The sequence below is a fragment of the Cryptomeria japonica genome, chromosome 7 (genome assembly GCF_030272615.1).
Source record: "Cryptomeria japonica chromosome 7, Sugi_1.0, whole genome shotgun sequence".
NCBI lineage: Eukaryota > Viridiplantae > Streptophyta > Pinopsida > Cupressales > Cupressaceae > Cryptomeria > Cryptomeria japonica.
In genome coordinates this window covers 53,276,752-53,302,238 of record NC_081411.1, presented here as the reverse complement: position 1 = coordinate 53,302,238, position 25,487 = coordinate 53,276,752, and the positions used below count along the sequence as shown (strand labels likewise).

General features: G+C 36.0%; 1 protein-coding gene across 1 annotated transcript in view; it reads right to left on the bottom strand.

The window, feature by feature from the left end:
• Positions 1-2,420: 2,420 nt before the first annotated feature.
• The window catches only part of LOC131041721 (cytochrome b-c1 complex subunit 6-1, mitochondrial), a 43,967-nt gene continuing 20,900 nt past the window's right edge, over positions 2,421-25,487 (bottom strand). The window contains exons 2-4 of the mRNA XM_057974910.1: positions 22,740-22,824; positions 2,910-2,999; positions 2,421-2,799 (exon numbers count right to left, since the gene is read on the bottom strand). Coding sequence (XP_057830893.1) covers positions 2,767-2,799; positions 2,910-2,999; positions 22,740-22,824 — 208 coding nt within the window. The 3' untranslated portion in view covers positions 2,421-2,766. The remainder of the gene's footprint in view (positions 2,800-2,909; positions 3,000-22,739; positions 22,825-25,487) is intronic.

Below are 25,487 nucleotides of genomic sequence, written 5' to 3'. Positions count from 1 at the left end.
TTGTTGATGTGGTTTAGAACATAGGTGCATGTTCCTATCTCCAACACTCATGTAAAACCGCAACGTCTAACGCTTCACCAATCGTCTGTATTGGTTGCTTGATCATCGCTTTGTTCTTGTTTACCAGTTGACAACAACTTAGCAATTTTGATGTCTAACAAATACCACTACCGGTTATTAGGCTATACCGATTGGTTTAGATGACTCAATAAAACATAGTTGCCATCAATGACAACACAAATAAAGTCATCAAACACCCTATTACAACAAAATCATCATCATCAAGCCAACAAGATCGTCCTTACGGCTTAAGAGATTTTATTTTCCTTCACAAGAACTTACTTTCAAAGGATTTCACTTGATAAATTTAAACAAATTTATTACAAAGATTCGCGATCTTCAGTTCATGAACATTCAAAAGTACAAAGTCAACTAAGCACGGTCTTATCAAACTCTTTGCCTTTTGATCCATCAAATCCCAATCTTTGTATTTCATGCTCAATGGCATCTTTCCAAATACAACAATTAATAGATCTCAATCTACAAACTCCATAGTTCAAAATTATCTTTGTTAAATTTTTTAATTACTATTCTTCCAAATGTGCTAGCCATCTCCTCTCAATAAAGTAATAAAATACTTTGCAACAAACTCCCACTCAAAGAAAATCAATAAAAAAAACCCTCTACACAACAATGGAACCAAAACTAAACTTGTGCCATTTGAAAGGAAGCCATTTGAAAGATGGTACAATTTTTTTAACCCTTAAAACATTTTTTTTTTTTTGGGTGAAGAAGATGCACATTACAGGAAATATAAAATAACATCATAGGGAAATACACAAAACAAGAGATGTACGAAAAGAAAACCATTTAAAATAAATAAACCCTCCAAAAACTTGCTCAATGTATAACAATAAACAATTTGTTTACGGTATTATAGTAGAACACTTGCCAAGTAAGTTTCATCTACGAGGACACGAGTGTTTGAATATAATCTCCTAATACAACTCCAATCTTGACTACAAATAACGCCTCCTTGCATGCAAGATGCAAAGCACATGCATGTGTAAAGTTCAACACGCAAAGCTCATGCACATGCAATGGACGGTGTGTGTCTACGCAGCCAACAAAAGTGCTGTTTTATTGATTGGCAAAACACTTTTCACTCCTTACCAAGAGTAATTCTGTCGGCTAGTTATCCACCGGCCACCGGCCATGCAATGTGCCTACAGAACTCATACCTATCATGGTTACTGTCCATTTCCAACTCGGCAATTGATTTAAGTTCGGTTCAACTAATGGAGCCCACAATGACATCATTGAATGCACATAAATAATTACATAGAAAAATAAATAAATAATCATACTAGAATTTATTAGCATTTTTTACTTTTAAGGTCTTGAAAATGGTGACTAGAAATTATTTTAGCATCGTATATTTTTGCCCAATTTTGATTCCACTTTTATCAAGCCATCTTCCAAACATGTTAAGAGTCAATTGACGGTGCGCGAAACATCTAAACCTTCCAATGGACCCACTATACTCATCTTTGAATATTCACATATCAATCCTCCATCTCCACGTGGATGTCAAATTATGAACTTAACTAACAAATCAATGGTGATTGATACATCCTCAAGAGATTTAAGATTCAATAGTGTGTCTCACTGCACATCTCTGTACATGTCGAAATTCGTAGAAGACTGCTATGTAAACTGTTCATAAAAAATGTTCCATGCATGAGGATCTATCTGTATGGAGAGTCCACCTAGAACTGTTGTCATATTTAACATTTTCAGGTGGAGTTTTTGCAACACATCATCCATTACAGATCATCTGAAGACTGACTAACAAGTTAATCCAATTCAGATATACCAGAACCAGTCAGCTGGTAATCACAGTTTTTATCATCATCTACACATAAAAAGGTGACTGGCTAAAAGAGTCCTGTGATGTCCCAAAAAGGTACACAAAGCACTTCTGAATTAAAGCACAAAACAACAATAAGTAACTTCCACATGACAGCACTGTTATCAACTGACTGCTTCTTGACAAGAGAATACTGGCACTTCTGCCAATTATTACTTATCTAATCCACTTAGGCTCCCACTCCAAATTTTCAGTCCTTGGAATAGTCCTGACTGAAAGATGGTACTGAAGAAAAAGAATAATTATGCACAGTAGTTGCATGCAAGATCTTCAGACATCCCAGCAAAAACCAGAGCTCAAAACGACTATTATTTAAGCATCGAGAACTAAAATCCAGGCAGAGCTCCACGGTTTAATTTTATAAGGGTCAAATAATCTAATTACATTAAGCAGAATTATCTTAATCAATAGATTAAAAATTATTGAGAATAAAAAATGAACTATAAACTTCATATTCATCGCGTAGTGCGTGATTCCAAAAATGAGCACGTAATGCAAAGACTTTTGTCCCTTGTTATTCAATCATGCCATACACTTCGTAAGGTTTATTATGATTCAATCATAAAGCCGTTGTAGATCTGGTCAGACAAAGAACAAGAAAAGGACAAGGCAAACCTTGACTCAAACCATGCAATTGATGGAACTTTTGCATTGATGTCCAAAGCAAGCATGCCTTCACTTGCTTCTCAGTTGCATCAAATAATATATCAAGATATCCCAAGTATTTATAGAAGTACAAAAATAAGAATATTCAAAGAAAAATATGATAAATTATGGAACAAGAAAATTATTCTCCACAAGTTCCATGGGCATCTCTCCATAATTTCTATGCTTCCTCATTTTAGTTTCTCAAATAGTTTGTTTGCACTCTGCATTTTACAAGGAATAATATTAATTAAAATATAAAACTCTTCATTCCCATAAGAAAAGAAAACAAATGAAAGCACTAGAAACTTTGATCCCTAAATAGAATACTTACACATTTGTCAATACAATGCCAGTAGTCAAAATACTGCCCAGTGCAGTGCTTATGCCCGGTTTCATCAGCTTCAATTCTCTTTACACATGCCTGCCAAAAGAGAAAAAGTATTAAATAGTGTTGAAGGATAGCCAAAATCTATATGAAATGGATTCACCCACTACAAAGCGATTTTAAATTATACAGCAATAAAAAATAGTTCCCAAGTTCTCATAACAAACTCCACAAGGCTGAAAACTCGTAACGTTAAATCTAATTGAATAGAATACAGAAAACATACAGAAACATCCATCACAATTATTCATTAGTCTTTCCACTCAAACAACCGTAAATAAAACCCCACAAAATTAATTGGCAATTTTTGTAAGGCCATCACACAAGAATAATGCACAACGAAATTACAAGGAAAAGATTTCATGAGGCATCACTAATAGTCACCATACAAGAATAGATATTTTGTAATTAGAAAAATCGGAACACAAATGGTCTGTGACTTCTGAAATATCCACCCGTTCTAAAGAATTAATTATTGAGTGTCATATCAGAATTGCAGAAAATCCTGTCTACTACCCACGTTAAGAAGAAAATAATAATAATTTAACCTTGTTACTTCCAAAAGGTATACTCCTACTGTGCATTTATTTTAATTGGCCGTGCCAAAATATGGTAAGCACATATGCTCCCTCAGCCAACAAAAGTATTTATGTCCGCATACAGCATCAACATAGCAGCTCAAATACCCACTTTAAAAGCCTCTCTTTATGACATGGCACTCAAAAAATAAATTAATCCCTTTTTATTTTTGTTCAAAAATACGATATCTTATTGTGGTTTGTTCTTATTGGCTAGCATTAATATGCCATTAATATGAAATCCAGTGGCATGTTGAATTTGTTCTTCATTATTGAGCATCTGAAGAGATGGCATATTAATTTTGCCAATATATCCAACTTGCTGCAAAATGAACATTTATAACTCTACCTTTCACAAGCATATATTTCCACCCCTTCATTGCAAAACTAAATCTCCCCAAAATGACCAAATGGCCAGTAACTCAGATGTAAATTTGAGTTCTATACAAAAATGTTAGCAAAATCAAAACTTGCCCAAAAATGCCTTTGTCTGAAGAAGAGATTGTTGGAAGTATGTGTTGTTGTGTTTGTCATTGATGTCAAACTTCTTGTTCTAGATTGGTCCGGAATGTCTGTGGTGCAGAGTTATCTTGCTGTGTTGATGATGAAGTTGTTATATTGGTTGTTCCGAAAGTGTTCGGATCCGGAAAGTGTTATTGATGTTGAGTATTATTGTTATCTTCATTGGTTATGGTTTTGATATCATGGATACAATAGTTCTATGGTTCGGAAACATCTTTGTGTTCTCCGGGTGTTGTGGCTTTGTTCATTGCTAGTTGTGATATTCTATGTTAGACTTATCCTTAAGTCCGGATATGATTTGAGGGAGTTTGTTTGAATTGCATTGGACAGTATGTTTTGATCACTAATTGCTTATATGGATGCGCAGTGTGTAGATATGTTGTTGGTTATGTTCCGGTGCTTGCAGATCGATGAATTGACCTTTGGAAGATATGTTTTGGTCCCCTCTTTCCCCTGGAGTGAATCAATATGTGTATTTTTGGTCCGGAAGGTATATTTTGATTCAGGCCGATTTGGTTCAAACTTTGATGATCTATCTTGTATATAAGGAATATGTTTGATTGAGTTGGTATGAGAAGAGAGTGTGGATGATGTGGTGAAGAGCGAAGATCAGAGGAAATATGAGCAGTGAAGAAGAGTTGTGTTCGAATGATATGCAAGTTGTGTTGAAACTGTAGCAGAATTAAGAGACAGAGTGTTGACAGTTGAAGTTTGAGTTGTGTGCTGATGTTGGTCACTTGATACAGAGTTCAAGGACAGCTTCATGATAAGGAGATCCTTCTTTTTTAATCATTTTTTGTATCTTGCCCTGAGTGCAGTTAGCTTTAGGTTTTGCAAGTCCTCTTTTGTATCTTACCCCAAGAGCAGTTAGCCTTGGTTTGCAAGTCCAGAGCAGCAAACTCTTCTCTTTTTAATCTGATATTAATAGTGGATATATCTTTGTGGGCAAGTGTTCACCATGGTTTTTTTCCTATTTGGGTTTTCCACAAAGAAATTATTGGTGTTCATGTGTGGGTTATGTGTTATTTACTAATTGTTTATGTGCTGCAATAATAGTTTGTTTGGACTGATTCACCCCCCCTCTCAGTCCTGCCTTGAGTTCAACAGAGGTGACCATTTCAATTTGTTCAACAACAAGAAGGCCTCATGTTATATTTACTTAAATATTGGGTCAGAAAATTGGATGCTCTAAAAGTGCTCAAGAAAGTGAGAACAGAAAAGATTAAAAAAGGAATAGTATTGTACATAGCAGAAATATTGTTTCAGAAATAAATTGGCAAACCAAAAGATAAAAGATTTTCTTCAAATAATTAGGATTTAATGAGGAAAAAATAAGATATTCAAAAAATGAAGAAAGCCACAAAAGAAGGGGAAAAAAAGAGAAAACAATCTGTTGTTTTTTAAATTTAAAGTAATTTAAATAGCATACAGATACACAAAGCACACAAATAAAAGAGTTCAACAAATTTTGGAATACAGAATTTTTTATTTTGGAATATCCCTGATTACATTGCATTGCACAACGCATTCTGCATAGTGCATAAAACAACTACTAGCTTTATAATTTTCAATTACAATCTACATTAACTAAGTAAGAAGTTCCAATCAAATCGAATGTAGCTAATTAATTTTACAGCTATGAAAAGAGCTACACTAAAGGGCTTCAAGTCCTAATGATGGAGCTCCAAGGTCAGAGCCTCTCCTAATTCATTCAACAACATCGCTATGAACCTTGGCCTTCCTAAATCTAAGTTACTGGTTCAGGTTTGGGCTCAGGTTTGGTGCAGGGGGGTTCAGTCAAAATACTTTGCTGTTGGGATCATTTTGGGTTCATTCATATATGTAAAATCTATTTGTATGAATATAAATAAAAATTGGATACATTTCTAAGCCTTAACCCTAATCAGCGGCATATCTTTGGGGTGACTTCAATGCTAATCTTGAGGTATAGTGATAAGCGAGGAGGTGTCAGAGGAGCAAATCAGTCCTAGAAAGACTTCAAGAATTGGGTGGAAAGAAATCAATTGGCAGAAATAGAGCTAGCAAGTTGGATAGATTTTTGTTTATTGGTGACGTCAACTCCTTCCCTTTCACCCTATCAAGCTCTATCATCCCTTGCTCTGGTTCAGATCATTTCCCTAATCAGTTAAGAGATTATTGGGGATAAGAGTCTGGTTATAAATCCCTTCAAGTCTGAGAATATGTGGTTAAAGGGTCGGGAGTTTCTCCAGCTTGTGGATGAGTGGTGTCATGAGGCTAGGCCTTCTGGCTCCAAGTTGTTCTACTTCATGTCTAAGTTGAAATTGCTAAAGCAGCAAATCAAGCACTCGAACCACAATCACTTTAAAAACATTTTTGAAACCAAAAATCACAATGAGTCTAAATTGCTTTGCTTGGAAAAGGAGGTGCCGAAAAATGGGATGGACCAATCATCTTTTACAAAGGAAAAGGAACTAATGCGGGCATATGAGGATATCCTGTCAAAAGAAGAGATTTTTTGGCCTAAAAAAGCCACAGAAACCTGGATTGAAGCTGGTGACAGGAATACAAAATACTTTCACAATACAGTTAAAGAAATAAGGTCAATAAATAGAATTGCTTCTTTAAAGCTTCCAAATGGGACTACAATGGAAGATCCAAAAGTCATTAGTAGAGAAACAGTGCAATTCTTTCACAGCCTTTTGAACAACCTTGTGGAACAAAAGAAACTCTTAGAGAATATTCCTTGCTTGGACTTGGAAGCCCAAAATAAAATGCTGAATGAAAAAATTTCTGCTCAGGAGATCAAAGCTGCTCTCTTTCAATTACACACTAATATGGCCCCCGGCCCGGACAGTTTCCTTGCAAGCTTTTTTCAAAAGTGCTGGAGCACAGTGGGCAAGGAACTTGGAGATGCTATTGATAAGTCGTGGAATTCAGGCAGCCTTCTGAGAGAAGTAAACAACACCTTTGTGGGATTGGTCCCAAAGTAGGGTGCCAGTTCACTAGATGATATTCGTCCAATATCACTATGCACACTATCTACAAAGAGGTGGCCAAACCTTTGGCAAATAGGCTAAAAAAAATATTTTCTGACATCATCTCAGATAAGCAAACTGACTTTGTCCCAGGCAGATTTGTCGTGTTGTAAACACACATGCCCATTGCAAATGAGGACCCCTTCTTTTCACTTAATAAATTAGGTGTTTTGCTTGGTATTGCTTAGCTTGGCAATAGTTTTGGTCTCTTAGCTTCCTGGCCTTCGAAATAATTGTAAACCCTTGTCAGTCCAGAAATGCAACAATCAGTACATGAAAGAATAGAAGTGCAAGGTTTGTCTTTGGCAAGGATGTGAATTGCAAGATTCCTTGTCAAAATGACAAAGTCCTAGTGAAGATGCATAGGTCTTGCCCAGGGTCGCCTTAAAACTGTAAGGTTGAAATATGGAAAATGGGACAAACTTAAAAGCAATTGAAGAGCACACGGATATACTGAGATGGGGGGTTGGGGGTGGCGGGGGTTGATCAAGATAACAACAATCTTTTACCAATTTAAACTTTTTCAACTTCAATCATAAGTATATAACTCATCTCATAAACATATTCATTGCATACCATCATTCATATGTGATTTAACTAAATATGAATACAAGATATATACGTGGAAACACTTACGGGAGAAAACCACCATAAATCAATGCTTTTATATAAATATCTTCTTTTACAATGTTCGTAGGCACCAACCTACTAGAAGCACCAACCCCTAATACTGTTTGTGAGCACCAACCAACTGGAAGCACTGTAGAACATAGGTTTACTACAAAGAGGAGGGGGTGAATCAGTAGTAAATGAAACTTAAAACTTTTTGATCAATTAAATTCTTTTGTAAAATTGCTTTTAAACTGAAACTGAAATAACAACGCAAAGCAATCACACAAGAAACAACTGCACAAGATTTGACATGGAAACACAAGATGGGAAAAACCACGGTGAGTAACGCTGCTAGGATCTAGTGTCCTAATCCAGCCTCACAGTTAAAAACCAATTACAATCTTTAAGGGCACCAACCCTAAGTTGTCACCAAACCCCTATTTTAAGAGCACCAACTCTTTCAACGCCCTAACTCCACAATCTGAGCACCAACTCAGAATCCTTATGGCACCAACCCAAAGGATATACAAATAGACTTCAATCAATTACAAATTGAAACAATAACCAATATCCTTTTTCTGAATTCAAAATAAACTGTAAGTTATTGTACCAATCTGAATATTAAATACAACTGTATCTCTGCATACAACTCACAGAATGCACATGTTTTAATTAAAAGATATGCTGATGAAATGAAATTGTCAAGATGCCTCTATATCTGAAACAAATCTGCACAGAAGAATGTTCTGAATCCGAATTAGATCTGCACTGAAATTAATGTATCTTTGTATGCTTAAATACTGAGTGAGATCTGCAAATCACTTCAATCAACACTGCAAATCTGAGAACAGATATTTCCAATATCAATAGAAATCTGTAACAAAACAAACGCCAAATATTTTCAAGAATCTGCCAAATGAGACTGATTTATCATTTCAGATCCTCAAAGTAATTCTGCATGTCTGAGAGTTCTGAGAGTTATTTGACTTCACCATAACAGTAATCACCATAAAAACTCTGTTACAACTCAAGAGAAGAGGACTGAAATTTTGAACAGATCATCATTTTTAAACTCTGTCATAATTCAAGAGTAATGACTGAATCAAATACAATGTGAATACCTGGATATACTGAGATAAATCTCAAACTTACATCTAAGTCACCGAAATCTGGAATGTTACCCTTCACGTCTCAGATCTGTTCTCTTTTCACTTTGTACACTTTTATGGAATGCCAAGATGCTTTTCATTTCTGTATTAGAATTCACTGTTTACCTAAAGTTTTATGACCTCATATCACTCAGCATTCATATACATGTTGGTTTTTTCTCTCACATCTCCAGCACTTATTTTTTCACAAAAATCTTTTAAGATACTAACATACTCTTTCTATCGAGTCTCCACATTCCCAACACACTTTTCAATAAAGGAATGTATAAATAAAAATATATGAAGTGAACCGGCCAACTGCAATCTGTTAATAAGCTACTGATAAGTTGCAACCAACTATAACTGACAACTGTCAACTGTCCCAACTTCTATTCCATCATGTTTCTTTTCATTATGATGTCTTCTTTTTATAAAAGTCTATATCGATGAAAGGCAAGACTCAAAAACAAAAATAAATGTTCCATCAAACATAACCTTCACAAATCGGTGGCCAGTTATAAATGTCCCACTAACAAATAGATTACTTAATCTCAACAAATGAAGAAGTTATAACTGCTTCAGTTGTAACCAACCATAAGACTTATTTTAATATGATGCAGATATCTGATTATTCATTTCTCTGATACACAGGCTTAGTTCAGACACCAATAAGTTGATTACAAACAAGTGTATATATGTATATTCCAAATTTGCTTGTGGGAAGAGAAGTTCAAACCCAACACAGAGAACAAATACATAAAATACTTCAATCTCATTAATCACGTACAGGTCTTATAAGTTAATATATATCTGCATTTATTTCTGCAATCCAATATTTAGCAGCAAATAGTATAACGCATTTCAAGGATGTATATTACTGTTAATACCATCTGTATGTATAAGGCTGACTGAAATCTGAAAGGATGAGACTAAATGAATCTAGTTGACATCAATGACACATGCCAACAAGCACCAACTCTCAAATTTGAATTTTGTGAGCACCAACCCACTTCACATAAATCTGATTTTTCATTTTTATGTTGCTTCTCCAACTGATGATGGATACTATTCCTCTCCACAGATCTGAGTGTATATCCTCCTTCAATCTCTACATGAAACCTTCTTCCACAGGTCTTCACAAATCTGATCATAAATCTGTACCTTATCTTAGACTCAATATGCTTTTATATCTGCCGTCATATAGACATATACTCAGGCATCTGCCTTTGTGTACATCTGACATTTCTCTTATTTGAACAAACCACACTCTTCATATTATTATTCAGATACTTCACATTCTTCACAGAATTGTTCCTTCAGCACTGTATACTTTTACACAACATATTCTCAACACTTTTTTCTGAAATATATTCACAACATTAGCTTTTCCACCTGTTTCAAATCTGCATATTCATCTTTATATATTCCCCTTATGTTTATTTAGATCTTCATGTATTTCTGCTGGTAATTCTGATATATCCCTTTTTGGCTTAAACTGCCTCAATAAACCACCTTGGTGTATTTTCAAGAACTTCTTGTTTTTTTTATTTGCACATTCACGTACCCACCACACTTCAGTCTGTACTTTCAGATTTTTGGTATTTGTGTGTATATTAAAAAATGTCTTTAATACATACACAGCAGCATCTTCTTTTTCCACGATTATTTTCTTAGCATTCTGTATTTCATTCACACACTTCTTCCCATCTCATATTCTTATTGTATTTATATCTTCTTTGAGAGAATACGACTCCTATAAGAGAGACGATGCTTCACAATAGATATATTCTTTTTCTTACAAATTATATCTTCGCACCTCCTTTGAGACACCTCCTTTCGTAAATTTAATAACTCATCCAAATAAATCGTACCTTTTTGCTGACTTGTCTTAAATGACATATTATATTAATTACCTGACAAAACTTTCTTATCTCAAGCGCTGCCTTTTGACCTTGAATAAGACAAAAAAGTTACTTTTTGAATAAGACAAAATTGCATGAGACAAAGAATTTGTCTTTTAGTAAAACAATTTGTCCTCATGTGAAGAGAGCTGCCTTTAAGAATATTAATCACTTTCTTTCATGTGATAAACTTTGCACCTTTTCATGTATAATAATCGTAGGTTACCATTTGGCGAATCTTCTTAATCGCATCTTTCTGGTAAAACATTCTTTAACAAAAATCCTCGTATTTCCTTTAATGAACCATATCATTTGGAAAGCAAATACTGTCTTACCAATATGTTAATGATTATTGACTCAGTCAGTCATTATGATATATGAATGTTTATTAATTTTGACTTATTGCTTCCTTTTGTTTCTCAAACAAATTGCCACTTCTTATCACTATTCTTTACTAATAAATTGTTGCATATTTATGGATCGCTGCTTTTCTGAGCAGTATTAAATTCTCTTCAAAAACTAATCTAAAGACAATCGTTGCCTTTGATACAAGAGCTTCATCTTCCACTTAATTGCTGATATTAATTGATATATATGTTTATAAAAGTCTTCTTAATAAAGTCACTGCTCTTTCTGAATCCTTTATCACACTGTCTTTGTCCATTGCTCCTCTTCATGGAATAAACTTTGTTTTGTGCTATCTTATCTTTTATTTTACTGACTTTAACCATTCTAATTTATTATCTTCTAATGGCCTCATTCATCCATAACTGTCTTAATACATCTCTCTATCAAACATAACTGTCTTTGTTTTCATAAATATAAATGCCTCTTCTGCAATCTATTTACTTCTTGAAACATGATTGATGTCTTAAATCTGCACTTATTCCTCATCGTGGCTACTTGTAAACTTTTACTCTCTAGTCACTGTTCATAAGCACTGCTTGAGAATAGATAATAGTGATCGCTGTCATTTCTTGTTTTGCACATCGTAGCTTGATGTAGTTACTGACTTTAATTACAGTATTGTTATCGCTGCTTATTATTCCCTTCACTGTATAATATCTTCTTTTTAATAAGATAGACTCAATGGTACTAATGTTATTCTTAATATATGCTTCTATATAAATGAATGATAATTGCAGCCTTCTATCAATCCTTCAATTGAATCGCTGGAGTATTGCTAAGGAGATCGCTGAATATGGATATTAATTACTTCAATACAGATTGCTGTCTCTGTGTTACTGTATCTTAATATGCCTTCAACATATATCACTATTTTAATCCAACTTATTCTGATCACTGTTCCTTTATGAAGCCATCTTGCATGTTCTTTACCAAATCTGAAACATCACACTTTCTAGGCCAAAGTTAAATGGACCCTAACTAGTTTGGATGCCCAAACAATGTGCCTCTAAGCCCAAACAGGAGAAACCATGAATACAATACAAAACAGTTCTCATAAATAACTGTTCGACTACCAACTAATTTTCAAACCAAAAACTGACTTTTTGACAAATTATCTTGAGATATACATTAAATTTCATAATTATACATTAAGATCGGTGACTTAAGAACATGGAACTGCCACAACAAATGGGTGGACTAATAGCAATTACAGACCCTTATCATGCACCAAACAAATTTGAGACTGTCTTGATTGATTTCTTCACAAATAAATCAAATTTCCCTTACATTTCATAAGAATACATTGAACTCAAAGACTTGAGGATAAGGAACCACCATATCAAAAGGGTGGTCTAATAAAATTCTCAAAAACGTCTGTTGTCCATCTGAATATTTTACCAATTTAGTATACACAAGGCTTGGAATTGTATGCCAAAAAATAAGGCAACCTCCTGCAATGGCTCAACAAAAAGAACAGACGGGAGAAAATCACCCAAATCAGCAACTTAACAAAAAAATGGAGGGAACGGCGAATGCAGTGGGAAATTTGAAATCGGGAAATGGAGGGAACAGCAAGGCTGGATCCTCTGGTTCTGAATCCACCACAGCTCAAGGACAAGCAATGGATGATGTGGATGGAAGACAGGATGGGGACCCACGGCTACGGGACCCTCCTCCTAACCACAAAAAGATGAAAGATTCCCAAGAATCGAGCCCAAAGGCGGTGAAAGTTGACTCAGAAAACATCGAGGTGCAAGTTTCCAAACCTTGGAGTAGTCTTTTTGCAAGGAAAGCATCTGGAAAACCGACTGGTCAATCGTCTTTCCCCTTTGTGAAAGATATATCATATATTAAAACGAGTAAACTTGCTATTGAGATGCCTGATTTAGTTATCGATCATAGTATTTCTTTAATGGCTTTTTCTCTGGTGGGGAAGTTTGTTGGACCTCAACCTAATATTGAGGATGTTAGGTCTTTTGTTAAGAGAAAATGAAGAATGAAAGGTCAGGTTGATGTCTCTGCCCTGTCCAGAGGCTTTTTTGTATTTTTATTCTCTTGTGGGGAAGATATAGAAGCTACATTAAGTGGTGGCCCCTGGATGTTTGGTAAATCTTCTTTATCTGTTAGAAAATGGTCTCCTAACATGGAACTCAATGACTCTTTCTTTGAATCTACTCCAGTTTGGGTAAAGTTGTCAGGGTTGCCGTTGGAATACTAGGTGGAGGATGTTTTCTCAGGAATCACTAACTCCTTTGGGGAGCTTGTTGCGATAGATCCAATAACAGCAGCTCGCAAGAGATTAATTTATGCGCAAATCTGTGTCAACATTTCGCAGAATATGGACCTTCCTAGCACTATTGATATAAGTTCCAAACTTGGATTATGGGAACAATCAATAGAGTTTGAATCACTCACCTTTGTGTGCTTTTCTTGCAAAAAAGTTGGTCACTGGGCTAAGGCTTGCCCCAACAACCCTAAAAAACCTGTGATGACAAACATCCACAAACAGGTTTGGAAAGAAAAGAATAATAACAAAGAAGGTAACAAGTTAGAAGGAAAAAGCGGAAGCTCTGTCAATATATCAGAACCATCAGAAGGAGATAGAAATGACCTTCCTAAGAATCCCCCTATGAAGGAGAAGAATACGAATGAAATCAGGGAGTTTGAGATCAAAACAGTCAATACCTTTGAGGCTCTATAGACACGAGAAGGAGAATGAAATCAGTGAAGAGACAATTGAAGATGGTGAGATTGAGAATATCACTGACTCTCTTCATGAGGTCTTTCAAGATTCTATATCAAAAATAGATGAACAGAGCCTAGATGAATTTGAAGAACATGAAATTAAACTTGGAAGGAGCAACAAGTTTGGATCGCCTCAGGTAAATTTTAATGTGTTGTTCCAGAATATTGGAGTTGATACGCCCACATCATCCCAGAAAAGAGGAGAACTATGGAGTAATATGCAAGATAAGCCTAGAAAGGAACAAGAAGAGAACATAACAGGAAATGGAAAGAAAATAAAAACTAAGAAGGTAGGAGGCCTTAATGGGGTGAAAACCAGAACCAAGTCCAAGGCTGATTTTGGTGCTTCAAAATCCCCATCGGGACGTAAAACTACGAAATGGCATAGGGACCAGGAGAGCAAGCAAAACATAGCTGATGGAAGGCAGCGAACTATAAAGGAATCCTACCCTCAGGCTTCCAAATGAAGGTAATATCTTGGAATATCAGAGGCCTAAATGGTCTCAATAAACAGGGTATATTACGGAACCTGAGATCAAAATCCGGATATTATTCTGGTACAGGAAACCAAAATGAGTAAAGAGAAAGTGGAGAAATTAAACTTCTTTAAAAATGGAGGAGTTTGTGGCAATAGCTCGAATGGAGCATCTGAAGGGGTAGCAATTTTCTGGAACAAGAAAACCATCTGTGGAGAAATGATTGATGAAGATGGCAATATTTTATCCCTGAAAGCTAAAAGCATCTATGATGAAAAGGAATGTGTTACTACTAATATCTATGCCCCTAACTCCAAATCTGCTAGAAGCAAATTCTGGGATAAAATTCAGCAAAAAAAAAATTTTTTCCCTTCGAACGGCTGAGTTGTGATGGGAGATTTAAATACTCCTCTGCAAGACATTGATAAATATGGGGGTACTCAAGCTCAACCAGACAGCAGATCTGACCTGATGGACTTTATCAATCACAATGCTCTCATTGATATGGATCTCAATGGGGCATCCTACACATGGTCTAACCGAAGGGATGGTGAATATCTCATTCAGGTAAGACTTGATAGATCCCTTGTCACTAATGATTGGATTCTTTCTCATAGATGCTCCCTTTCTGTTATTAATAGAATTGGGTCGGACCATTATCCCATTTCTTTTGTTGCTGAGAATTTTAAGAATAATCAGAGCTTCCCTTTTCGGTTCGAAAAGATGTGGATTTCCCACCCTAATCTCGAAAAATCTATTGCCAACTGGTGGAATACTGATGCGAATGGAACTGCCATGTATAAAGTTGCCAAAAAACTTTAAAATATCAAAGTCAACATTAAGATATGGAACAAGAAGGTCTTTGGTGATATTTTTGATGCAAAGAAAAAGCTAAAGGAGGATCTGGTTCAGATCCAAAATTCAATACAGAAAGATGGCTATAAAAAGTATTCCAAAGCCATGGAAGACGATGTTCTAGTCAAACTCCACAACATTATTTCTAGGGAAGAAATCTATTGGAGGCAGAGATCTAGGGCGAACTGGCTAGAGGCTAGGGACAGAAACACTAAATTTTTCCACATGACCTCTTTAAAACATAAAGCTGCGAATAGAATTTCAAGACTTATTGTAGAGGACAAAACTCTTCTTAATAAGGATGAAATCAGAGATGAAGCTGCCAGTTTCTTCAATCAGCTCCTCACTAGTAACAAAGACATTGATCATACTCATCAACACAATTTGGTTAATATCAATCCCAAGATCATTAATCCTATTCAGAATAAGGCCCCATCTGTTATACCGTCTGCTGGAGAAATTAAAAAGCTGTCTTTTCATTTCAAGGGGATAAAGCTCCGGGTCCTGATGGCTTCCCTATGTTTTTCTTCCAGGAATTCTGGCATATTGTGGAAGAAGACACGGTTAATGCGGTCAAAGAATTTTTTGGATCTAGAAGAAACCTTAAGGAACTCAACTCCACGTTTATTGCCCTAATCCCTAAAGTTGTTGGGGCAGACTCTATGGGAAAATTTAGGCCAATAAGTCTATGTAACTCTTTCTATAAGATCATATCCAAAGTTTTGACCACTAGAATTTTGGCTGTTCTCCCCTTCATCATCTCTAAGGAGCAGAAAGGTTTTGTTCCTGGCAGGCAGATATTGGACTCTATCATTCTTGTGCATAAGAACATTCATTCCCTCAATGCTGCTAAAAAAGAAGGCTTCGTTGGATCTGGTGAAGGCTTATGACAGAGTGGATTGGCATGTTCTTTTCAGAATCATGGAGGCTTTTGGATTTGATGAAAAGATAATCAAAATTATCAGAGAGCTGATCACCACTCCTATGTTTTCTATTCTGATTAATGGATCTTCAACAAAATTATTTAAATCGTCAAGGGGGCTCAAACAAGGAGATCCCATATCTCCTATTCTTTTCACCATTTTGGCTGAGAGCATGAGCAGATTGATTAACAATCTGAAATTGAGTAAAACCAAAGGCCTTCAACCTTCCTCTGCTAATGTTTTTTGTTCTCATCAACAGTTTGTTGATGATACTATCTTCATGGGATATTCCTCTGTTAGGGAGGTTGAGGCCTTCAAAACTACTCTTAATTCCTATGCTTTGGCTACTGGTCAGCAAGTCAATTGAGACAAATCGGCTATATATTTCATGAATACTCCGATCATAAGACAACAGAAAATTGCTAAAATTATTGGTTGAAAGGTGGACATGCTCCCTTCCACCTATCTGGGTCTTCCCTTGGGTTTAAATCCCCCAAATTCCTTTTGGAACATGCTTATTGATAAACTCAACAAAAAACTAGCTAGGTGGAAAGGTTCCATTTTATCTCAGGCTGGGAAATTGCAGCTCCTTCAAGCTACACTTCAGAACCTCCCTGTTTATGCCCTCAGCTTATTTGGTATCCCGGCTAAATTTGCTTAAGCGTTGGAAAGAATCCAGAAGAGATTTTTATGGTCAAGAGTTGAAGAAAAAAAGAGGATATCCTTGGTTGCTTGGGACAAAGTTTGTAGACCAAAGAACAAAGGAGGGTTGGGGATTAAAGCTCTAAAAACCTTTAACAAAGCTCTTCTAGCAAAACAATTATGGAGAGCTTATGATACCAAGAAAGATTGGAATCAAATATGGTTTGATAAATATATTCAGAATCAGCCAATTCAAGGGGTCCTTAATTCTGAAGACATTCCTGTTGGATCCTTCATTTGGAATAGTATTATCAAATCCATAAAAGTGGCCAAAGCTGAAGCTGGATGGGTCCTTGGAAAAGGCGACAAAATAAGGTTTTGGGAGGACCCTTGGATGAAGAATGAAGCTCTTTATGATCAAGACAACAGTCAAGTTATTGAAGAATGTAAAAGGAGGTTTGGGCTTATGGTGTGTGACTACTGGAAGGAGGACAAATGGGTGAGGCTTGATGTTATTCACTCTGGATTTTCCTTACTCCAGAAGGAGCTGCTGTCCTTTTCCCCTAACAAAGACTATGATGATGTTTTTCTATGGAAAAGTAATCCTAGAGGTGAATTTACGGTTGCCTCTGCCTACAAAAACGCTTTTTCTCAGACCAGTAATCCCATTTGGAGTAAAGTTCGGAACAGCATTCTGATCCCTAAAGTCAATATTTTCTTTTGGCTTGCTTCTCATAATAGTACCCTTACTCTTGACAATTTGGTCCGAAGAGGTTTCAAATTCCCTAATAGATGCGAGCTATGCCAGAAAGAGGAAGAATCAGTTGATCATCTCTTTTTTCACTGCTCCTTTACCTGTGAAATTTGGTGTAAGATGTGGGAGAAATGGAAAGTTAATTGGGTTATGAACAAGAGTTTCAAGGATATTATCTGGCAATGGAATTTCCCCACCAAATGCCAGCTTATCAAGAACCTTTGGTCATTGACCCTCCCCATGATTTGCTAGGACATTTGGAAGGAAAGAAAGAAATAACAGAATATTTAGGGAAGCTAAGTGTAACTCTCAGGTGGTTTTTGAAAAAATCTGCAGGGCTATAAAAAAGAACATCAATATTCCTCACAAGAATAATAAGCAATGGTTTGTTACTAATATGAATGATATGGAAAAAGATATCCTCATTGAATGGAATCTAATACATAAAGTTTGCAGATCTGACTATAAGAATAGGAGAGATAATATTGTTTGGCGCTTTCCTGATCATGATTGGATAAAGGTGAATTTCGATGGGGCGGCTAAGGGCAACCCTGGGAAGTCTGGTGGTGGAGGAGTTATCAGAAATGCTCAAGGAGTCTGCATTGCAGCTTTTGCCTCTCCTTTTGGGGTCCAAAATAATCATGTGGCCGAAACTCTGGCCATGTTAAAAAGCTTCCAGCTTGCTCAGGGATTCAAATTCAAAAAAATCTGGCTCGAAAGGGATTCCTTAAACATCATCCAAGCTCTCAAAGGTACTAGCTTTGTCTCTTGGAATATTACCAACTTAGTTAAAAGTGCTAAATATTTGTTAAATAACTATGTTAGTATTAGCATAACTCATACTCTAAGAGAAGGCAATAAGGTTGCGGATCTCTTAGCAAATGAAGGGGTCAATTTAGAGAATGATGTTAAATATATTGGAGAAATTCATTGTAAAAGGGAGGTTAAAGAGCAATTATATTTTGATCGTATCAATGGGTCAAGTTAAAATCATGACTATATTTAGGGGAACGAATTCCAAAGACAGATTTTGGGGGCGGATTAACTGTCAGTTAATGAGTGCTTTTTGGCATCATTTCCATGATCATATGAGTGAGGAAGATTATAATAATAAATGCTAGGTTTGTGCAGCCATAAACATAAGTTTCAAAACAACGAAAGAGTCTCTGTTCTGTAACTCCAGAATTTACAAGTATTTGGGGTTTCATCTGCGGACTGTGAATTATAGTTGTGGTTACTTCTACCTGGAGCTCAAAATGGGTGGTAGCTTAAACAGGAACGAGCCCCCAAGATGCGAAAATTGGAAGAGTGAACGAAAACTCTGGAGAAGGCTTCACAGATATGGCTTTACTAACTATATGGAAAAGCTTCACGGAAGCAGAAATTCTATGTCACATGGTTTTGCCAGAGGTTGGAGTAACAACAAAGTCACCTTGCTCGAGGAGATATGGCAAATTGATGAGAACCTAGTCGCAAAGGTCACGGGTCTTCAGAAGGAGGGCACTAAATTCTATAGAGACCGGAAGTATGCAGCTGAAGCGTTCAAAAACTTCCCGAAATCGGAGGATGAGAAGGGCAAGATTATGAAGAAAGACAACATCTCCTACTACATTCCCCAGTAGGTAAAGGCCTTTTGGCAAAAAGTTTTAAGGGTTTTAATGGAGTTTCTCACTGTTGACGATAGATTTACAAAAATCTATAACTATCACTTTGCAATTTTGAACCACTTCCGTCATGGGGCTAAAATATCCCTGCCTTTTTATTTAGCGTCCTCTCTGAATGAGAGTCTTGCTGACCACGCTAAAAAGCCTAACTCTTACCCTATAGCCCATCAAGGGCTTATATTGCTCATTTATGAACATCTGAAGGACAAGGCTAGGGCTACCAAAGATGACCCCCTAATCACTAATGCTCATATCTCTGAGAGTTGCAAAGATTTGGATTCAGATGAGGATCAGCCTAATGCCCCTATCCACAAAAAAAGGAGAGTTGATATAGATAATGTGGAAACGGAGGTGCACTGTGATGTGGAGGAGGAAAAGGGTAAGGATATTGAAACTGAAATGGAGTATGAAAAGGATGAGAACATTGGTGAAGAGGATGAAGGGGGTAACTCTGAAAACCCACACTCTAACCCTATGGGATCGGACAGCAGGAATGTTGCTCTGAATTCTAAGGAGGATGACAATCCTAACTCTGTGGGTACTGAACAGGGTAGGGATTCTGTGAACACTATCTTGAATACCGCCCGTAGCTGTACTCTGGAGTCCTTCAACTTCCAGAAATGGGTTGTTGACAACATTACTAGTATGCAAAGTAAACAAATGGATCTGGAAAACAAGATTAATAAGTTGATTAAGGATACAAACTCTAGGAAAAAGAATGATGACACAGAAACCAGTGAAGCTGAGGAGGAAATCGAGATGGAGGATTGGCTTGAAAAAGATTTGATCAAAGGAGATTTGAAACACCTGGAGGATGTTATCAAAATTTTGAAAGAACGGGCTGAGGAGGATAAAGACAACATCAACACCCGGGTTGCCTGTACCGAGAAGACTCTAAAAAGCTTCATGAACCATAGTCTCCAAGTCCTAAAAGTTTCTTCACAGAACATGACTGCATTGGTGGATCATCTGGAAAGGAAAAATCAGGATAAGAATCTGGTAATCATTGAAGAAGTACCAACTTCCAGCTCCACCCACCAGATTCCCAGGTGTAGAACAAGGCAGAACACTACTGGGATGGAGACCAAAACGAAAGATAACCAGCTAAGACAGGAAAGCAACGACCTGAGGGAAGCAGCCAAAGCGATGATACTCTTGGTTGAGAATGCTGAGGAATCTATTAAAGTTTTCAATTAATTTGTAATGCTGGGTTTGGGGCCAACTTCTTGTTGGTTTCTTGCTGTCTTTTTCTTAGCTGCTGGTTTTTTTGCTGGTCTTTTGCAGCTGTTTTGTTTCGTCTCTTTCATGTTCATCTTTTGTATTATAATCGGGTTTCGGGTCCCTTAAAACCTATTTTTACTTAATCAAAAACAAAAAGAACAGACAGAAATCTTGAAAATATTTCACCCATATATTAAGCAAGTGCATGACGATTACCTTCACAATGATACTCCAACCCTATTCAGTAAATTAACAGACTGAAATTTTACATATATTTCACCCATGTATTAATCAAGTGTATGACAGTTACTTTCACAATGAAACCCCAAAACTTTCAGTAAATTAACAAACTGAAATCTTACAAACATTCACCCATATATTAAGCAAGTGTACTACAGTTACCTTCACAGTGAAAACCCAACACTATTCAGTAAATTAAAAGCTCTTCCAACATGATATGAATGAAGGCGACTTAATTATAACCCACCATAACATTATCTCCATCTCAAATGATTAAAGACCTATTGGATGTTTTTTCACAACGGCACATCCACAAAAACTTGATGCCATTGTGGGGACTGTGATGCCCCTGCCTAAACTTGAGATCAATTTTTGTTTGTTTTTTCCCATTGTTGATCATAAACTGCTGATAATGTTTGGCAGCAGTAGAAAATTCAAATTATTATATGGTGAATAACAATAAGGTCATGGGATTTATTCCTACCCCTGCGATTCCTTTAAAAGCAGAAAAACAAAATTTTAAATTATAATTAAATAAAACTCAAGGGACAGCATATGAAGCATTATGACCATTTAAGTATAAGGGGGTTTATAAGAAGATAAATGAAGGGGAAATAGGGGAATTCAGCAAGAGATAATTATTTGTGTTTCCTTCATGGAGTATGAATCAACGATTCAGTAATATTGAGGACGAAAACCCTCACTGATCATTACTACAAGGATGAAAACCCTTAATTTCTTTTGACAAGTTAGTGGACAAAAACGTCTAACTTAGCAAGAACATGTCAAGACATTTGTACAAATAAAATAGCTGCAAACTGCACAACGATTACAACAGATATTCAAAATTAAGTTTGTATTTTCAGAAATATATTATTAAATTTTAAAGCCGAAATATATATCAAAATTATAATAACACTTGTAAGCCTATTGTGAATAAAGGATATTTATTTAAGGCAAAATTAAGGAAAATTCTAAAATGGGCCATTACAGAGTTTGTCTATATACTTGATTGGGAAATGTTACAAATGTTGCAGCATAGAATGCATAGTAACTTACATATGATAATGATGTTGCACATATTATAGTACATCATATATGTAACTGTGGTGATGTTATGACAGCAACTACAAGGCATTTGAAGAATCACAGACACATATGTAAGACTGTTTGCTAGAAACATGAATAGTGATGCAGGTGCACTTGTGGCAGAACTATAGTAATGTAGCACAATCTGTGAGCTAAGTAGTGTCCTTGAAACTGACAAGGTACTGCAAGTGATCAAGCATAGTGTCACATTTGAACTAGCTTCTGTAAGGAAGAAGCTAGTGTTAGTGGCTACACTGATGGCATGCATATGTTCTGGTAGTGTAAAAGTTGTAATTGTTGATTCATGGTGTGTGGCTGCAGCAAACAGTACAAGGATACCATCCATGAGGAGACAACATAATTGGTGTTCTATGCAGTATACCGACAACATGTATGGTTAGGTTATAATTACATGATTCTTGGTATTCTTCAAGTTGGTTAGATAGTACAACAGTTAGTATCCCCATGAACACATCTGGCAGACCTTGTAAGCAAGTTATCTAAATTCTTGCAATAACCTTATTGAAGCAATAAAAGAACAAACATGCACCCACTCCACCAAATATTACGCACAGTAGTACAGACAAACATGACACCTCTTTTTCTCAATAAGCATTTTCAGATGAAAAATATTATCTGTCTAAATTTGTTTCATTGAGCTTAATTCTGTAAAATCTTATCCTATGTATATCCACGGAAACAAAGAAAAAGCATATCAGTCTTCAAGCATAAAAACAAAAAGGAGTTCAGAAGGGTATCAAATTGTCTATCTTTTACTCTACCTGACAATCATTGTTCTAACTTCTAAGAGTGTAACAAAAAAAAAATCCAAGAACATTTTTTTAGCACAAAATGTTTGCTTCAAATTAACGTTCATTCCAATCCAGAAATAAGTTGTCAAATCCAATCAGAAACTAAAAGCACCTGCATCAAGAAGAACAATAAAACTATGACTGAAATCCATGTGAGTAAATGAAATACCTGATATTGAAGAAGTGGTTTCACACACTTTGGCTTGCAAGATTCTTCAATTTCATGTTTGGGATCAACAGGCTCTTCATCCGACCTGAAATAAATTGATTAGCAACACAAGATCAATGGTATGTATTTCACATTTAAATCATCTGTGGCGAGATTATTAAGTAAGACAGTTAAACTCTATCCAAGAGGTGTTTCTGTTTATGACATACAGAGCTCTAAAATATTTTGTCATTTGTCTACACACTGCATTGTATATGGCAAAATTACAGTTAAATGAACATAATTAATTAAAGAATTGGTTGATCCAATTATTTAGTATGTTTCATCATAAGCTAAGACCTGCTATAGATGACCCCAATACAGTTTGATAAATCACCTCAGCTACATCCAGTTGCTGTTTCAGTATGATATGTCTTTAGATGTGTTTAAAAGGAAACCTGAAAAACATATTTGAGAGGAAAACAAAGCAATCCAAGCATAGTGTTTTACATGTGTCAATAGGTCCCTTGAGAAGAACACATCAAGCTGGATATGACAAAAAGGGAAATTGGAAAAACATATTTGAAAGGGAAACAAAGCAACCCAAGCCTAGTGTTGATGCAGGCTGACAGCAGCATAGCTGAGGTCCATGCAGTAACCAGAGTTGCTAGGATAACTCATATTAAAGGTAAGGCTTCTATCCAGACCAGTAAAAATTCTCAACCTTACGCAAATGCCTGCAAAGGAGAAGCCCTGTCAGAGGTTGCTGATTAGGCTATGGACAAGAAATCTCCTTGGTTTAAGATGCAAGACATAGGCAAAGAGCCATCCTCATCTCCAAAACCTAATCCCAGGCCTTTCTATAAGGTAGTGGGAGGTATAAACTGGTGAAAATAGTCAGTCAGTTGTGACAAAATTGTATTGGTGCAAAAATTAAACATGCTTATAAATGAATTTTTTATTTAAGTCACAAACTAAAGGTGTGCTGGTACCAAAGAAACGGGACTCGGACTTGGCAAGGCCAACTTGACTCGGGACTTGGACTTGGGAGTCAAAACTCGACTCGGACTCGGCTAGACTCGGCAAAATGAAAAACTCAAGAAATTTAAAGATTTTTAAAGATTTAAAACTTGTTTCATGCACCCTTTATTAAATACACCTTAAAGACGCAATAACATCATCAAATAGAAGCTAATTTGATTACATACACAAATATACATCAATCACATAAGCATAAACACAAATTGAAGTTGAAGGAAATAACAAACATAGATATATAAATATTGTCAAATGTATACAATATTACAAAACTCACGGAATAAAAAATCCATGTCATCATATGATCAAATGAGATGCAAACTCTTCCTTTCCAACTCTTGATACACCAAATGAAAGTATATGTTGTTATATGGAATTGGGGCCTAATCAGACTCGGAGGTTAAAATTTCCCTACTTTTATCGTCGCAATTTCCCCCCAATTTTATGACGGGGGTTTGGGGGCAGCGCCCCACGAGGCCAAAAGACTTATTATTTTATACAGGTGTTGGGTGTTATTTTTCTATTGTTTCTCCTCACAACTCACCTTTCTCCTCCTATTTTGCCAAATGAATGAAATGAACCTCACTTTTAGCGATTTTGGGCGATTTTTTGACCCGGACCCCATTGGACTCAGTGACCATGACTCGACTTGGAAATCGCCCAGCTCAGCGATTTTGGGCTATTCTCGTTTCTCTAATTATTAATGGACATTAGTTAGTCTTTAGTTAGTTTTAGTTTGTTTCTAAATTAGTCGTTTGTTCATGATTGTTTCGTTTAGAAACATCGTTTTGTAATTGCCTATATGTATTCTTTCATCTTCATTAATTTAAATATGCAATTACCATTTCATGGCATCAAAGCTTGTTAGTTTTTTGGCGAAATTTTTAACAATAAAATTCGTGGTGTGATCCTAAATATTTTTTTCTAAAATTTATTTAGAAGTTTTTTGTCGATTTTAAAAAATAAAAAAATCGTGGGTCTAATCTGTGAAATCTATGGATTTTTTCTAAATATTTTTTAAGTTAAAAATCACAGGCTATAATCAAGATCTGGTGTGATCGTTTTTTTGGCACGCGTTTCTTCTTCAACAATATCAATTTTTTGTGGCTTGTGAAGTTGAGGGTTTCTTAGAATTGCGTCGAATTTTTAAGGCATTTTTTTGTGCATGTGCTAAATCGCAAATCGTTTTCTAAAATCATGTGTTCTTTATGCCTTGGGTTTTCCGCATTTATCTTTCTAAAAATCATGGTTGTTTTGCTCAGTTTGTGCCCCCGATGAGTCTGTGCAAAGGTGTTTTCATTTCCTACGACGTGCCTAAAATCACAACAGGAAGAATATTTCCTGCAATGTGCTTGTGTTTCCAACTGTAAGATATAGTATTTTCTTTATTCCACACGATGGACTAGGGGTTTTTCACGGCCTCTTCTAGTTTTTCCTATGACAGGTCAAAAAAATCGAGGTGTTTTTCCCTGGTTTTTATTTCGCAACGGGAGTGATTTTTAAGCAACAACGGGGTTTGCAGATTGCAACTAGAGTTCTTGCAGATAGGTTTTGGTCTGCATCGGATTTCTTACCTGTTTTTAGGCGATTTCCAAATTTCTTGCAACCTAGAGTTTTGAAAAAATTTGCTGCCTTCTATCAGTTGTGCCCTAGGATTCTCTCTCTACGATCTGGGCATTTCATCTCTGCAAACTAGGGTTTTATTCTTTTTGACTGATTTTTTTATAAAAA